Here is a 17968-nt window from a genome sequence, read left to right as displayed (position 1 = left end):
GCGCGGCGGCGGTCTGCGGCGGCGGCGGCGGCGGTTGATGCGCACGGCTGCACCCGGAAGTGCGGGGACGTGGACGTCCCGTATCCGTTCGGCGTCGTCGGTGATCCTGGCAGGACAGACTGCTACTTGCCGGGGTTGAATCTCACCTGCGAGACAGGCCGCAACAACGACCCCCCTCAGCTCCTGCTCGGCGACGGCAGCCTCCAAGTCGTCGGCATCTTCATCGAGAACGCCACCGTGCGCGTCGTACAAGCCGGCGGCATAATAATAGACGCCGACGGCAACGGAACGTTCGGCGGCGGACTCAGGGTCCACGGGCCCTACACGCTGTCCGTCGGCAACGAGCTCATTGTAACGGGTTGCAACATGACGGCGACGCTGCGCGAGAAGAGCAGCCACATCGTCATGAGCGCATGTGCCTCCTCCGGTCCCATCATCGGTGCCGCCATGAAAACCGGAAGAAGCAATGGCACCTGCAACGGCTGGGATTGCTGCCAGGCGCCCATCGCCGTCATCCGTGAGCTCATAGCTACGTAACGTTCAAATGGTTCGGCCATAACAAAAGCGTGGACGAGGAGTCGTCCTGGTGGCCCGCCCGCGTGTTCGTTGCCGAGGAGGGGTGGTTCCACATTGGCGAAATGCAATTTTCTTTGTCAGAAGATGCAATGGCAGTGCCCTTCCTTCTGGGCTGGGCGATCGTCGACTGATTACACCGACTGGTGGTACGTGGAACCCCGTGAGTGCCCCAGTATAGTGACCACCAGCATATGCAAGAGCAACAAAAGCAAGTGCGGTCAGGTTAGAGGCTACCGCTGCTACTGCGAAAACGGTTACGAAGACGGTTACGAAGGCAATCCCTACATCCCCGGAGGCTGCCAAGGTTAGTGGTACCCAATCTACTTTCTTAACCACCCCGTCCCACAATATAAGATGTTTTTGCTAGCTGTTTTAGCTTGCAAGAACGTTTTATATTGTGGGATGGAGGAAGTAGATGATACATCGCTCTTTGCTGTGAGAATCTTGTTAAAATGAATATATGAATATGTGCTAAAATCAATTAAACTTGTGTTATGTACTATTCAGTGTCAAATTTGTCATTTTTCTATCTGAGCAATAATTAAAAATTTGATTTATATTTTTGTGACAATATACATTGATGTTGTTCCAATGCACTATTTTTCCGGATTCTTTCAAACATTTTTTAATATGCGACAAGAGACTGGTGCACCGGTAGCACCAGTTGCCCCAGTGCACCAGATATATCCTCCCCTGACCGGCATCTTCCATCGCACAGTCAAAAGGTCACCTCCTTGCCGTACGGGCACCGACCAATAGGACCTGTGATTCGCTCACTTTTAAGTCAAGTGACTTAGGGTTACTCCCTCTACAGTAGTGATCTAAACGCTCGTATGTTTCTTTACAGAGGGAGTACATGTCGGTGACCTTAAAATCACTTGATTTAAATTCAACGAATGTGTGCTCTCCAGTAACTGGTAAATTTTCTTCTTCAGAATCTTAGTTAGCGAATTGATAGCCCTACTAAGTTCTTGCAGCTAAGACCTTGTATTGCACCCACAAATTACATGGAACCTGTATATGGCTAGTCATCAATATCATCGGGCTGTTTGGTACTCCCTCCGTTCCAAAACAAGTGTCATGATTTTAGTTCAAATTTGAACTAAAATCATGATACTTATTTTGGAACAGAGGGAGTAGTAATTACGACCGACTTCTAGGCACAGCTCCATTGGAGATGTTTGTTCTGCTCATGGCATCTGTCATAATTTTGTTGAGTTTGTTATGCCTTACTTGTATATCTATTTATAGGGATGATTTAGATATGTTTCGTTAAAATTGCAGCTTCTTGCTAATGTGTGCAGAAGAGAGCTATTGTAGACATATCTATCTATCTATCTATCTATCTATCTTTCTATTAAAAACAATAGAAAATGGAGCCATCACATTTTTCCACATAAAAAAACCAATCTACTCCATTAATTATATGGTGGGTCTGAATTATAATGGTCGTGTTAAGCGTTAGCCTAGAGTTTGTCTTTTAATAGAAATGGGGAAAACAACACAATAGACGAATCAGAAGGAGCAGAGCAATTGCAATGGATGATTTTTTTGTTTTCAACTAATCCAACAAGCTACACATAATAGTGATTCAAAATTCACGTATGATAAATTTCACTCGCACAAAGTTTCTAATTATCTCCTCGCACAGAAAAGTTTCCAATTATCTCACCACCAATTATAAAGGTCATGGATTCTCTTCATATTTGCTTCCTCGATGTTGCAAATGAGGAAAATCATATGCCATCAATTTGCATTGTACTAGATGCAGTCAAAATACATATTCAAGTGGTTGAAATATATAAACATGTTTTAATATGTCATAGCCTTTTATCGGAAATATAAGGTGTATAGTTAAACACACAACAAGCTTTTGGAACCTTTACCTACATTTAATAAAAATATAGACTGAGTAAGCTAAATTAATTCCATTTTATTTGTACTTTTAATTTTTGAAATATACTACAAACAAAAAATATAATCAACATTATATGCTGGAGACTATGAAAAAGTCTCACGAGCCTTCTATCCCAGGACAATGGGAATCGTATAAAAAACAAGTCATGTAAAGAATACACCACTCTTATGCGCATCATATTTAAAAGAAAATAAAAATAAAAATTAGTTTTAATTAGCAGTACTTCACATTAGGTTAAAAAATAGTTAACTGAAGAATGAAATTCTAGATGTTCATGGAGGGAGTGGTAGATAAAAATATTCGATAGACAAAGAATACAACTCTCTTTCCCATCTAGAGATAAACAAATTATTTTTTGTATGCGAGTTATTTGATTTATATACAAAGTCAATCTAAACATAAAAATGTAGAATAAATTAAAGTAAACTATATAGCAAGAGATATCAACATGAGTAGAGAAGTGTGAAACTAAGGTATAGGCTTGAATTGGTAGCCACTGTCGAAGTCCGCGGTAGCCATAACCAACAATAAGATAGTCAAGTTTGAAGAATCAAATAGTATGTAAGTTCTTTCATTTATGCAGCTGCAATAGTACTTGATAAGGGAGCTATATATTGTTGCAGCTGCAATAGTAAAGGTTGGAAGCAACAAATCATGTCAACTATGTAATAAAGTTGTTTCATTTATGCTAAAAATAAAATACAAATTACATAGATAGAGTTAGTGTAATGGTATGTCCCGGGAATTTCCAACAAATATAAAATGATAACTATATTAAACTATTGATTTCCATTCAATACCATGTAGTATTTAGTGGTGAATGATCGACATCAAGCAACACATCTCAGATGTATCAACACGATTTGCTTAGGTAGATCTATCGACGTGTGTGGAATCAACTGTACAGAAAAGCTGTTGACACCAGTATAAAAGAGTGGAGCTAAGGGAATGTGAATTGGCGGTTAATGTACAAGTTCATAACAGCTAGACCCAATGATGGAAAAGTAGATTTAAAAGAATAAAATAGTATTTACATGTACCAGGACTGAGTGCCAAAACATATATATTATATTAAAATTCCCAATGAATATAAACTAATAATTATATATTTTTACCTAGAAACCTATATGGGAGGCTAGATAGTTTACTAGATATAAACTAAGACTCAAGTCCATGTGGATCCCACATGAGTTAGGCCCACTTTCTTATTGATGACTATCATTGACATAGATGTCAAGTGAAATATGTGAAGCAATAATGCTCATCACTAGATGATACCCTGCGCGTTGCTGCATGAAATATTTGAATGACATTTGGTTGTATGAAACATGCATATTTGGATCAATAATATATGAACTAAAACTGAAAATACATATTCTAATTGTACTTGATTATTGTATAATTATTTTGTTAGGAATATAAGTAGCACAATATAATGAAAAACTTTTTCCATGCATGTTGTGGTGGACCTTATATGAGGTGACATGCGTGGTGAGGTGGATATGTGCATGTTGAGATAAATAAAAGCAGTGGGGACTAATAATGAGTTTTTTTGCATTCATGTTGAGGTGGGTCTTTGACGAGGTAACAAGTGCATATGTTGAGATGAGAAGTAGTGAAAATCAACTACTTTGATATATAGGATTAGAGAAAGCATGCTAGGATGGTAGGCGTTGTTAAAAAATGTAAGTCAATTCCATCGTAATAAGACCGGCATCCTTTAGTGTCTAACAACATGCCAATAGTAAAAAATAGCATCATAGATTATGATTGACAAGAATCTGGATGGCGATACTTCTCTACCATAAGTGGTTAAACATATACAACATATATTGATTTATCAAGTAAAAAATAGACCGTCATCTACAAATTTATCGAATCATATTCATTTTGAAAAATAACTTTATAAAGTCTAGCCACACAAAAGCGTGAGTTCATCATGCTAGTTTTTATTAAAGTCAAATCCTTATTTTTCTTGTGTCCGGGAAGTCATACGGGATTGCGTAGTGAGCATCCTCCAAACATGGTTTGTTGCTTCTATGTGAGTCATTGTTGTTGTGGAGTTTCTTGTCAATGCCCTTCTGAGATTACATTTCTTCAATTTAATGTTTTGGAATTTATGCAATCCCTGCCCGATGGTCCAATTAAAATTTTGTATACTTCTTTCATTTTGCTATACAATATGTTCAATTCCTGCCGAATGTATGTATTTTCCATTGTATTTCTTTTGGTTTATATACTTCTTTCGTTTTGCCAGATATTTTGTTGTTGTCATAAACTATACAATCAATCAACTGACTGATTTTCCTTGTTGCCAATTAGTGGTGAGATCTGAGCCACCCAATCACTCAACTGATTTCGTTGTTGCCATAAACTACAATGCTATCCATAGTTATCAAATTACTAGTTTACAAGTCCTACGCGTATACCTAGGTTGCCAATTTTATCACCCTAATATAAACTATATAACACAAAAATTATACAGTTTGAAAATAGAACATCTGAAGTTTATATTGATATATTTTTTGTAATATATGACTTGTATTAGGTTGGTCAAATTGACGATCTAGAAATACGCGCACGCCCTGTAAACTGAGAGAGAGGGAGTACCAAAGATTACACCGATCAATAACTTATTTTGTTGATTACATGGTGCTAGATATAAATGAGTGCGAGCAACCAGGAGGAAGTCGGTGCCTTGGTAAATGCACCAATACGCAAGGATCTTTTAAGTGTGGGTGTCCATCAGGAACCCAGGGCGACCCCAACCTGAATGAAGGTTGCATCGTCCCTTCGGTCATAGACACAGGTCAGTGACGGTGCAATCTTTTGTCCACTTCTCTTATAAGACACTTTTACATACTCCCTCCGTTGTTTATAAATTCTTTGAAAAGTCAAACATATTACAAATTTTGATCAAGTTTCTAAAGAAAACTATTTATATCTACAATGCCAAATACTATGAAACTACATCTTATAATGAATCTACTAAGATATATTTGGCATTTTATACTGTATGTATATGTTTTTCTGTACGAACTTGGTCAAAGTATGTGAGTTTTGACTTTTAAAAATAAATCTACATACACTACATTTTGGAATGGAGGGAGTATTAATTACTCATGCAAATCTGATACTACCAGGTAACTGCAACACGTCATGTGGTGACGTGAAAGTACCGTACCCTTTCGGCATGGGGCCCCTCCACTGCTACAGACCAGGGTTCAACCTCACCTGCGACACAACAAGCGAGAACATCACACGGCTGCTGCTCGGCGACTATGGAGACTTTTAAGTCCTCGACATCTCCCTCACGAACACCACGGTGCGTGTCGTTCACACTGGTGCCTTCTTAGGCCTCACCTCCCGAGAAGACACTTTCTATTTCGAAGATGTTTTCACGCAACCCTGGGAGAAGCCCTACGCCCTGTCGACCCGTAACGAGCTCATCCTCATGGGATGCAATGCCAAGGCGACGCTGCTTGCGTCCGACAACAAAGCCATCCTTAGCGGATGCGCCTCCTTCTGCTCCTCCGACGTGAATGGCACCTATGCTATGACGGTGGCAAGGCGCAACCACGGCAAGTACTGTTATGGCATGGGCTGTTGTCAGGCACGCATCTCCATGTCCAAGTACGGCGTGCTTGGGGCATTGAGCTTAGAAGGGCTCGACCGAAGCAACGCGCTAAATCTGAAATCGACATATGTTTTAATCGCAGAGGAAGGGTGGTTTGATTTGGGTAGGTTGTCCGACGAGCTGGCGCGGACCATTCAGCACGAGGAAATTCCCATGATTCTACAGTGGGAGGTCTTGCTGCCCGGCTTTCCTCCGGCTAAAGTGAGCTCGCAGCAGCCCAATTGTCCCGCAGAGGTAGCCGATAGCATCTGCAAGAGCGAGCACAGCCACTGCGTACAAGAGAGACGTGGCTATTCGTGCCAATGCATGGACGGCTACCAGGGCAACCCCTACCTCGTCGATGGATGCCAAGGTTAGTTAAGTGTATCTACACATCTACTCCCTCCGTTCGGAATTACTTGTCGTAGAAATGAATGTATCTAGACGTATTTTAGTTTTGGATACAACCATTTCTGAGGCAAGTAATTCCGAACGGAGAAAGTAGTAGTACCAGCTTGCTGCTTACGCTTCTATGCGTGCGTCAAGTTAATTTGGCTCAATTGTTTCTCTATGATGTAATGTAACTAATGAAGTTAATGTAACGTTTTGTCTCCAGCTCCAGGTGGCCGCCGCCGGTTATTATTTAAAGGTGAGCAGCACTGCACTAGCTCTAGGAGGATTATTGTTCTTTTTGTTCCTTCTGAGCTGATGAAGACAGCTAGTCAGTGTTACCAGTACTTATTATGTCAAAAAGTAGTAGTATAATCCATCCTGATTATTAATCGACTTAATTAGCTTGCTGTCATTAAAAACATCCTAGTAGTTTGTTGATATAGTTCCTTCATTCCCTATATTAAACACAAGCCGTAACTTGTTTTGAGTACACTTTGTCGATTCTTAGAAAACGGATAATGATATTTGTATCTTTGCAGATAAAGGTGTCATCATAGGAGTTGCCAGCGGGGCAGGCTTTGTACTTCTGATTTTTATCGGGCTCTTTATTTCCAAAAAATTGAAGCACAAAAGGGCACAAATGTTGAAGCGAAAGTTCTTTGAGCAGAACCGTGGTCAATTGTTGCAACAATTGGTATCCCAAAGAGCCGATATTGCAGAAAGGATGATCATACCTTTAGAAGAGCTAGAGAAGGCAACAAATAACTTTGATAAAGCTCGTGAGCTTGGTGGTGGAGGGCATGGCACCGTCTACAAAGGAATTTTATCAGACCTCCATGTTGTGGCTATCAAGAGACCAAAGAAGGTGGTTCAAAAAGAGATTGATGAGTTTATAAATGAGGTTGCTATACTGTCACAAATCAACCATCGGAATGTGGTAAAACTCTATGGTTGTTGTCTTGAAACAGAAGTCCCAATGTTGGTCTATGAGTTCATATCAAATGGAACCCTTTATGATCATCTTCATGTTGAAGGACCAAGATCATTGTCATGGAGCGACAGGCTACGAATAGCAATTGAAACAGCTAAATCCCTAGCATATCTTCACTCGACAGCTTCAATACCTATCATCCATAGAGATATCAAGTCAGTTAACATACTTTTGGACGATACTCTAACAACAAAGATAGCAGATTTTGGAGCTTCAAGGTATATTTCAGTGGAGAAATCAGGGTTAACAACCATGGTGCAAGGTACCATCGGATATTTAGACCCTATGTACTTCTATACAGGGAGACTTACGGAGAAAAGTGATGTCTACAGTTTTGGTGTCATGGTTGTAGAACTGTTGACCAGAAAGAAGCCATTTTCATATTTATCCCCTAGCGGTGATGGTATTGTTGCACATTTTGCTATGTTATTTGCAGAAGATAACTTGTCGCAGATACTATATCCACAAGTTATAAATGAGTGGAGCAAAGAAGTCCATGAAGTCGCTGCACTTGCAATAGCATGTACACAGTTAAAAGGAGAGGATCGCCCAACCATGCGACAAGTGGAGTTGACATTGGAAAACTTACAATCATCAATGCATATTGTTTCAGATAATGTGGTGGATGAGGAATTTGAGAATGACGTTATTCCAACAAATTGCCCAATGAATGAGCATGAAAGAGGCAGCGATGAGGATTCAACAAGACAATATAGTATGGAAGAAGAGTTCATGATATCATCAAGGTATCCTCGGTAGTTTGCACATGTTTTGGACATAGTTAATCTATCATGTCTGGTTTTCTGAAGATTTCTATTGAAAATGACATTGTTGGTCCCTTTTCTCGATCGTGTGTCAGTTTTGATTCTAGTTGTTTCTCAAGACTGTAATTCTATAAATTCAGATACCTTCAATAATATAAGTTGAGCATAATGGATAGCCCTTAGCCCCTTACTATACTTTTATGACATTATTTTACTTGTGTGTGTTATGTTTAGGAGTACATCATTTGCCCCCGCGTGCTCATTCCAACTTTGCCGCGAGAGTAGTTCTTTGTTTCCGCTTTGCGGTCATTAAACCTTCTCTCTCAATCAATAAAATTGCAAATCTTTTACCTTGTTTAAAAGAAACATGGAGGGGCGACCCAGACGGCCACGTGTAGGGCCAAACGCCTGCGCACGACAAACCATCATCAGCGATTCGTGACCGTCGATTCCACCGGAATTCCTCCGGCCGTGATTTTACATCGTTCCCTCGCTGCACGCTGCTTAGCCAGAACTGAAATCCAGTAGCGTGAGTGTTTGCTGCCCATGCCCAGCATCACAGGTGCCAGAATGGCGTGGCAGTGCGCAAGTATGAAAACCCATGATGCTACTTTGGATAAATGCAATGCCTGCTTAGTGATAGCACAACTCTTTTCAAGTGAACCGATTGGCTTTCCTCTTCGAACTTCCTCCCTCCACCCCACCAGCACCACAGGAGGATGCCACGGCCAAAGGCTTTGCGGTGGATGTGCACACAAGCAAAAAAAGACTAAAAGCTGAAATAAAATTTCTGAAATTTCGGCACTTTCAGTGGGTACCGATTTTTTTTAGGGTAGGGTACCAAACTATTTGTAACCTCAAAAATTCCAAGCTAGGTTCAAACAAAATTTAATAAAAAGTCAATAGAATTAGGTGAATTTTGATAGATCTAAATCCAAAAGAAAATATCTGAAATTTGTTAAATTTCACATATTTCAGTGACATACGGAAGTTTTCTGTTTTCAAAATTTAAAACCTCAGTCATGTTGATAACACTACTTGAATTTTTAAAGCAATTCGGTGACATGACATTGCATGTTTCGAGAACCAAAATCATCTCGTATACACAAGGAGCATTTTCAGGGTTCCCACGCATCTTATTGGAAGAGTACAAACGAATTCTTTATTTCTCTTGCTGAACTGGAGAGACTCTTTTTCAGCTCATATGACTAATCCATCCTCAATCACTGAGTTCTTCAGCACAACCGTGATGCCGGACCGGATGTGGAAGCCTTCTGACGCCCTGTCTCCTTCCTGTACACCCTGCAAAGAACCCAACAGCAAACCACATGTTCAGTAATATTCGGACGACACCAACTCCGGAGGGTGGTTCACTAGAAATGATCAAATGAACAGTAGCATTTCAGACGAACGCTACAAAAATCTTATCAAATGAGAGCAACATTGGGGGATCATAGCTTATTGATACATATTCATTATGCGACTGTTCTTGAAGAAACAAGGTGGCAGAGAACATCATGCATACCTCGGCGTTAGCAATGGTCACATTCTTCCCTATCCTCGCATTCTTATCAATGATGCAGTTTCTGGGCAGAGCAAGAGGGAGACATTTGTCAGACAAGAGTAATACAACACGATTTCTAAGCTGGCGAGCGGTGAGCTAGGAAGTATATATGCGTGCGTACTGAATCGAAGTGTTCTCCCCGATCCCAATCGGAACCTTTCCTTCGGCCAGCTGGTCGCCTCTTTCCATGTCAGTTTCATAGAAATCAGCACCGAGCATTACCGTATCCTGAAGAAATGGAGAACCACATTTGCTGTTATTGTGGAAGGCTATAATGGATCCCTATTGGTGTTTATGCTTTTTGCAAGCAAGAGGCCTGACCTTGAGGTGTACGTTGGAGCCTATTCGAGAACGGATTCCAACGACACTGTGCTCTACCCTGCATTTATCCAAGAAACATCCATGGGAAATGATCGAATCAGTGATCTGCAAATGGTATACACATGTTAGGCGGCACGGCAACCAAATCGATTTCTGAAGAGTAACTGAACACTTATAGTAAGATATTGGTAACTAAGGGTGCAAAGGTAAAGCACGGTGATAATGATGGCACAATGTAATAGAAAGAATTTTGGGCTGTAAAAATGGCACACGCAGAATTTCAAGAAAAGAATAGTGCAAAATGGGAGTCATACTAGCCCAGAGGCAACACATACCTTACTAGTGCTGATCATAGATGGTGGTAGGTTTCTGCGTGATGTGTACATCGGTTTGCTAGCATCATAGAAGCTGAACTTTGAAGGCTGCATATTTTCACGAAAAAGATGATCACATGTTACGAAAGGTTCAGATTCCCACTTTATTTCTTGCAGAATAAAAGTTTTTTTGCTTGTTCATACGTATTATGACCATTAGTACATTGTATTTATCTCTTTTGTAGAGTGCTCTCTGTAATTCTTGCACCTTGTAAAGTGTCAGTCAGTGTATATATCTACTGCCTCATTCGCAAAAAAATAAATATATCTACTGCCTCACTGGGCCATACCAATAAACAGTGATACTGCATAAGAGTAACTATTAACACCTTACACTGAATAAAACTAACACCAGAACCAATAACATAGTGGTGTAGGAAAAGAAGGGCAAAGACTGTAAAAGGATAACGAAATAAAGAGGCAGCTCGCCATTAGTTTGCACAGACTACCCATACCTGTTCAGCAAGGGCAAGATTTGCTTCAAAGAAGGATTTGATAGTTCCAATATCTTCCCAGTAATCATTGAAAAGATATGCCTGAAGTGTTAAATATTAGATACCGGCGACATCATATGGAAGTCGGCGTAGAAAAAACATCATATGGAAGTTAAGGTTTACAGAAAATAATACAACATAAAGATACAGTTTTAACATTTTGAAACAAAAAATTACTAGCGCAGTAATAGGGAACTGAAATGGCAATATTCTAGCAATGCCATCATCCTACTTTTCTGTCTTTCAATTGTGCAGTTTTAGATGCCTGACTGCAATTGAAGAATGCACCAGTAGGTGATGCTGTCACATGCTAGGTATCCACGTACCTTTACATTAATCTCTCTTGCTGCAGCTGGAATTATTTCAGACCCAAAATCATTTGCAGTAGGAAAACGCCATCTGACCTAACAAAAATGCACTGCATATTAAGACCTACTTGTGATCAAGTTGTTCTATGAAAAATGCACCTTACTACAACATAAGGTATTATCCCAAAAAGACTACAACATTAAATATTCGAAAATGAAACAGCTTGTTTTTAGTACTTTCCATGTTTATTGGAACTTAGGCAGTTTGCCTTGTATTTGGAGAACTGAATACTTTTCTTCAGGGAAGAATCAAATAGAATATTCAACTGACATTAAATTTAGGTCCAGTAAGTTGAATTGGCGTACCTCAAAAGATTTAGAAGTATCTCTTTCTTGAATATGTATACCCCCATTGAAGCTATGTATGGTTTCTTTTCTGCTTCCTCCTTCGGTAAGCCGAGGAGAGTGGTGTCAACTTGCTGCCAAAAACATATGTCCATGACCTTCTGTTTTATTTTATTTGAATGGCATTCTCAGTGCTGTACTAACTGATACACTGTGCACTTGGCCATCTAGAATGTTACTCTAGTGTGTGGACAGGAGAGGTGAGTGGCATGAAGAGATCAATACAACTTACCATTGCTTTTAAATCAGCTCCTCTCGGTTTTTCACTAAATGAAATAACTCTTCCTGTGCCGTCTATCTTCATTAGACCAAAATCAGACGCCCGGCTAACATTGAAAACAGAATTATTCATCTCTAATCCACAAGACACAAACTAACAGGGTGTTAAATCGAAGAGTTTATTATATGCTAAAAATCAAATATTTGCCTTAACACAGCAGTGGCAATTCATTTTTTTCAAAAACATTAAAAAAATTGAAGAAGAATTTCCTCTGCATGTAGATGATGCACAGTGGAAGGCCACTTGTGACTTTATGTACATTAGCCACTGAAATAGAAAGGAAATCACCTGCCATCAATAGGCAAGCAACAGATGCTGATGCCCGCGTTTCTCTGCCGATGACTCTGCATGTGGAATCGCCACAACAATTTAACCAATCATTTGAACAAACAAGTGTGAAAAACAATCTTTTTGCGGTAAATTACCTGAACAAAGTCCATGTAGTCCATACGGTAGAGGTGATCGCCAGAAAGAATCAGCACATCCTCTATGTCTTTAGATTTGGCATCCTGAAAAGCAAAAAATAAAATAAAATACAGTGTTACAAGCATGAGGTTTCCAGTAGCGGAACCGAATGCATATCTGAACCCAGGTTCTTGATCCTGGAATTATATCAGTATGACAGGGGCAAGAGGCTCTGTGTTTTTTTAGAGTGGAAAATGGCTTTGTGCAAAACTACAATGGGGAAACGACACACCATGAACATTTTTCTACCTACCACGTGCACACTCCCTGCATCGCGATTCATCGTCTGTAGTGGTGTAAGAAAAATGCATCTCACTCGCACACGCTGAGAGAAAACGTACATCGAAAAGCCAAGCGAATTGCCGAACCGCGTCGGCGGTACCCTGAAACCACGTCTTTCCCTCCGATCCAGCCCTCTGAGTTGCTGCTAGAACCTGAAAAAACAGAACGGTTTCCACTCTGTTATCCCTGTTTCAGATAATCAAAGCAAGACCCGAAGATTCCTTGACGTAGTGCGTGATCTGCCATCCATGATACATTTTATGCCCTAAAGTATAAGATTTCTGAATTGAATTGCAGGATTTGGCACCTCGACGAAACCGTCTCCGAAGCCGACGCCATTGCTGAAGTTGTAGGCCCTGGAGAGGTGGCGGTTGAGGGAGGCGGAGTTGAACTGGGTGAGGACGTACACCTTGTTGATCCCGCTGTTGATGCAGTTGCTCATGGGCACATCGATGAGCCTGTACGCGCCGCCTATCGGCACCTGCGGCGGGTAGCACCAGCACAATCAGTGTCTGTCAAATAATCTACTCGCATTTGGCGAGTCGTGGAAAAAGAGGAGTGACAACTCACGGCGGGCTTGGCCCTGCGCTTGGTGAGAGGGAAGAGCCTCGTCCCGGCGCCGCCGCCGAGGATGACCGCCACCACCGTCCTCGGGTTCGTCGTCTCCTCATCCTCGGCCGCCGACTGAACAGCAAAGAGTCGTGAACTGCATGACCAGAGCTAGCTAGTGGCTGGGACTGAGAGGGACGGGGCACGTGTGTTACTTACGGCGGCTACGGCCACGGAGGCGGGGGCAGCGACGCGCAGGTCCATCGCGCAACCAATGAATCCGCCCGGCCGGGAGCTTGGCTTGGGCTGTGCTTCTTGCGCCGGCGGCGTGCTCGCGAGTGTCACGAGAGTGTGCGGTGGCCGCGTCCAATCCTCAGCTTGGCCTCACGATAGACTTGCTGCTTCCTTGGCGTTCCACGTGTTCACTTTGGCGTATGCGGAGAATCACGTGGGGCCTTGTCCATCGCGCAACCAATGAATCCGCCCGGCCGGGAGCTTGGCTTGGGCTGTGCTTCTTGCGCCGGCGGCGTGCTCGCGAGTGTCACGAGAGTGTGCGGTGGCCGCGTCCAATCCTCAGCTTGGCCTCACGATAGACTTGCTGCTTCCTTGGCGTTCCACGTGTTCACTTTGGCGTATGCGGAGAATCACGTGGGGCCTTTTTTTTGAAGGAGGGGCCATTTTTATTTTAGTAAATAGAGTTGTCTCCGAAAATGCTAGACTTACGGATTTTTTTTCTACACGAATTAACGGACCGACCCTTCTCCCCTCACCCACTCTCAACAAAAAACTCGTAGTATCGTTTAAGTTGCCCCTCCTATTTCCATTACTAAAAACCACAATGTTTACGAAGCTACTAAGAGCAACTCTAGCACTTTTGTAAACCTCAAATAACTACTGTTTATGAAAAATCGAGGGAAAAACTCTCCAACAATTCCCTTAAACTAAGAAAATCTCTTCACTTTCCCATATTAAGGAGTTAATGATGCACGGGGATCGAGGGGTTGCCGTTAACACTCATGCGGGATCGAGGCACACATCGTCCATTTGATGAGATGTGGCATGTGTGGGGCCCTGGCCCACTCCCGCTCGCCATGTTGATTGTCAGGTCAAGGATGACGCGTGGTAAGGTGGGCCCTTGGATAAGACCGGATAAAACTTCTTAGTGTAGCACGGGAGTTCCTCCCACCAATTGGCTGGCGGCGCAGAAACATTTCCGCGTGTGCAGGTCGGATGGCCCGACGTGTAGTCAAGCTTGAAGATCGGTTCAGGGGCTACTGATGGTGTCCTGGCCAAGGGGCCTCTCACCATGACGACTCTTAGCCTGGTGGGCCGAGTTTAGTACCCCCTCTGTCGGTTTCATCTTGGGCCACTTTGGGCGGCCCATGACAAATAATAGGAAGACTCCAAAAGGCTTGGCGTGCAACACAAGAAGTTGTGATCATGGAGGACTCTTTCTCCCCATACGTAGCCGACTGAGATGTATCCTAGGGCCCCTGGTGTGCTATATAAACCGCGGATCGGGCTTTTTGATAGATACATTGAGAATCACTTGGTACTTTGTACTTTGTACACACCCCAACACAATAAAGCAAAGAGCGAGACGTAGGGTATTATCTCCTTCATGAGAGCTTGAACCTAGGTAGAACCCCCATCTTTGTCACCATCGTTCTAGGTCACCTAGCTAGGATACCCTACCAAGGGATTTGCCGGATTTAGCTCTGACACTTGGCCTTGCCATTCTATTGGTAAGAGTTTTGGTAGACAAACATGCGCAATGAGAAAAATGGTTTTCCTGAACTCGTGGCTCGGGTTCCAACTCCTCAAATCGTTAAAAGAGTAGAAGAGGCTTCTTCGGTTAATTCACGAAAGCACAAAGTGCTGATTTGGCTACACATAAGACTCTCACACCTCTATGAAAAGGACATAATTGAAGTTCTCTACAATATCATCATCATCATCATCATCACTTCCCCAGAGAGCGACTCCTAATTCATGGCGGACAACCCCACAAGATCGCTCCAAAACATAGTTTTTAAACTGGACCAACAATTAAACTTGTGAGCCTATCGGTTTAGGTCTTTACTTGTCGACCTGCCAGTTCAATAGGTTCATTAACAAAAAGAACATAATATTTAAGTCATTTTTCTAAAAAAATACCTTTCATCAAATGAATACACTCAATATTAGATTTAGTCCATTAATAATTCACAAAATGTAGCTATCTCAGTTGGTATTTTTTTTATCAAATGGGCCACAAGGTCCCCATCTTCATTAAGAAAATGGAGTCTCCAGATCACACATAGCCCAGCCTGAAAGACACATCACTACAAAGGGAACATCCCCTGACCACATCTAAGGGATGCCAAAAGAGATAAGGCAACAACAGAAGGCAAACTACCAACTTAATCTACAAATCCCTCTAAATTCTAGAATAAAATATCAACAACCAAAATCATCGTAGTCTTTGAATGTTGGCCCCCCAACCAAACGCCCTTCCGAAGGTATTACTCACCACCTCGGCTAGCCTTTTAGACACTTCATTAAGCATTCTTTGCACACCTTTTCTCCGTAGAGCAGTCCAGGAGTCCAGCAAGGAGCACAAAGTAAAAAAATACATTAGTAGGTTCAGGGGAAAGCACACATTGCAACGCCAATAGATATAACAGCTCTATCTTCGCTAGTATGAGCTGGCAGCCAACTTTGACACAAGTCAAAGAACGAACAAAGGAACTTTGGGGTTACCAAATGCACCACAAACCACAGTCCAGAAAGATCTAGCAAAAGAGCATGTGAAAACAGGATGATCAATACCCTCTCGAGCACCACAGAACTAAAAAATATTCATCCATGTTCACCCTTTTTTCTAACATTATTCTTGGTTAAGATCCGTCCTTTGATCACTAAACACACAAATGTTTTCGCTTTTAGAGGCATTTTTATTTTCGAAAGTAGCTTAAAATGAAAGAAAACATTCTTAGCAATAATGTACAGGTACAAAGATGATGGAAAAAGAAGCATGAAAGTAAAAAAAATCTACGGAACACCCAAGATCCAATCTAGGAGATGCATAGCAACGAGAGGGGAGTGTTTCTACATACCCTTGTAGACCGAAAGCGGAAGCGTATATAATGCGGTTGATGTAGTCGTATGATGCGGCTTGAAACTGCATCGGTATTTTCCCAAAAAGGAAGGGATGATGCAGTACAGCTACAGTAGGTATTCCCCTCAGTTATAAAACCAAGATATCAATCTAGTAGGAGAACCAAGCAATTCTCTGTAAACAGTACCTGCACACAAAGAACAAATCCTCGCAACCCAACGCGTAAGAGGGGTTGTCAATCCCTCCTCGGTAAAAAGATAGATTAATTTGTGATAGTTTGGGCAAATAGATCTGAATAAAACATGAAATAAAATAAAGAAAGAAAAAGTCCAGGAAGGTATTTTTGAGTTTTCGGGGTAATAGATCTGAAAACAAATGCGAATAAAAATAGATCTTGAAAGCAATATGATAAAAGATAGACCCGGGGGCCGTAGATTTCACTAGTGGCTTCTCTCGAGAAAATAGCATACCGTGGGTAAACAAATTATTGTTGGGTAATTGATACAAGATTGAATAATTATGACAATATCCAAGGCAATGATCAATATATAGGCATCACATCCAAGATTAGTGGACCGACTCCTGCCTGCATCAACTACTATTACTCCACACATTGACTGCTATCCAGCATTCATATAGTGTATTAAGTTCATGGAGAAATGGAGTAATGCAATAAGAACGATGACATGATATAGACAAGATCTATTCATGTAGGAATATACCCCATCTATGTTATCCTTAATAGAAACGATACATGCGTGCCTCGCTGCCTCTTTTGTCACTGGGAGAGGAACCCGGAAGATAGAACCCGTCACAAAGCACCTCTTCCCATGGCAAGAAAAAATGATCTAGTTGGCCTAACTAAACCAAATATTCTAAGAAGAAATACAAGGCTATAAATAATCATGCATATACAAGATCAAAGAAGACTCAAATAATATTCATGGATATAGATCTGATCATAAACTCAAAGTTCATCGGATCCCAACAAACACACCACAAAAAGGTTTACATCAAATAGATCTCCAAGAGACCATTGTATTGAGAATCAAAAAGAGAGAAGAAGCCATCTAGCTACTGCTACCTCTTGAGCACTGCATTGGTTTTCCCTTGAAGAGGAAAGGGTGATGCAGCAAAGTAGCGTAAGTATTTCCCTCAGTTTTTGACGAACCAAGGTATCAATCCAGTAGGAGGCCACACGCAAGTCCCTTGTACCTACACAAACAAATAAGAACCTCGCAACCAACGCGATAAAGGGGTTGTCAATCCCTTCACGGTCACTTACGAGAGTGAGATCTGATAGAGATAATAATGATAAGATCAATATTTTTGGTATTTTTATGATATAGATTGCAAAGTAAAATAGACCCGGGGGCCATAGGTTTCACTAGTGGCTTCTCTCAAGATAGCATAAGTATTACGGTGGGTGAATGAATTACTATTAAGCAATTGATAGAAAAGCGAATAATTATGAGAATATCTAGGCATGATCATGTATATAGGCATGACGTCCGTGACAAGTAGACCGAAACAATTCTGCATCTACTACTATTACTCCACACATCGAC

At 41.5% G+C, this 17968-nt stretch overlaps 1 protein-coding gene and 1 pseudogene across 2 annotated transcripts; one reads left to right on the top strand and one right to left on the bottom strand.

Moving 5' to 3' along the window:
• The first annotated feature begins 12 nt into the window (after nt 1-12).
• Nucleotides 13-8253, top strand: LOC125530628 (annotated as a pseudogene).
• A 1028-nt stretch (nt 8254-9281) lies between these two features.
• LOC125530627 (glucose-1-phosphate adenylyltransferase large subunit) lies at nt 9282-13916 on the bottom strand. Of its 2 annotated transcripts, XM_048695007.1 has the most exons (16): nt 13773-13916; nt 13520-13572; nt 13322-13435; nt 13059-13232; nt 12811-12903; nt 12430-12513; nt 12293-12348; nt 11957-12050; nt 11686-11798; nt 11338-11410; nt 10973-11053; nt 10479-10565; nt 10144-10248; nt 9944-10050; nt 9784-9844; nt 9282-9560 (listed from the first exon to the last, which is right to left on the bottom strand). In XM_048695007.1, the coding sequence occupies exons 2-16, from the start codon at nt 13562-13564 to the stop codon at nt 9459-9461; spliced, it is 1389 nt and encodes a 462-aa protein (XP_048550964.1). In that variant the 5' UTR covers nt 13565-13572; nt 13773-13916; the 3' UTR covers nt 9282-9458. The 2 variants fall into 2 exon arrangements, with proteins under 2 accessions (XP_048550964.1, XP_048550963.1); XM_048695006.1 differs by lacking the exon at nt 13773-13916 and having other exon boundaries at nt 13520-13708.
• Nucleotides 13917-17968: the final 4052 nt, after the last annotated feature.

The sequence above is a fragment of the Triticum urartu genome, unplaced genomic scaffold, assembly GCF_003073215.2.
Source record: "Triticum urartu cultivar G1812 unplaced genomic scaffold, Tu2.1 TuUngrouped_contig_6448, whole genome shotgun sequence".
NCBI lineage: Eukaryota > Viridiplantae > Streptophyta > Magnoliopsida > Poales > Poaceae > Triticum > Triticum urartu.
The sequence above is the reverse complement of the archived record's forward strand: the minus strand, read 5'-3'. Positions and strand labels throughout refer to the sequence as shown.

Excerpts from the sequence above, each read along its gene's own strand:
- LOC125530627 (XM_048695007.1), bottom strand. The coding sequence starts at position 13,564 with ATGGACCTGCGCGTCGCTGCCCCCGCCTCCGTGGCCGTAGCCGCC. Across the intron at positions 13,233-13,321 it reads AGCGCAGGGCCAAGCCCGCC|GTGCCGATAGGCGGCGCGTA; the intron begins GTGAGTTGTCAC and ends TACCCGCCGCAG. Across the intron at positions 12,904-13,058 it reads TCGGAGACGGTTTCGTCGAG|GTTCTAGCAGCAACTCAGAG; the intron begins GTGCCAAATCCT and ends CTGTTTTTTCAG.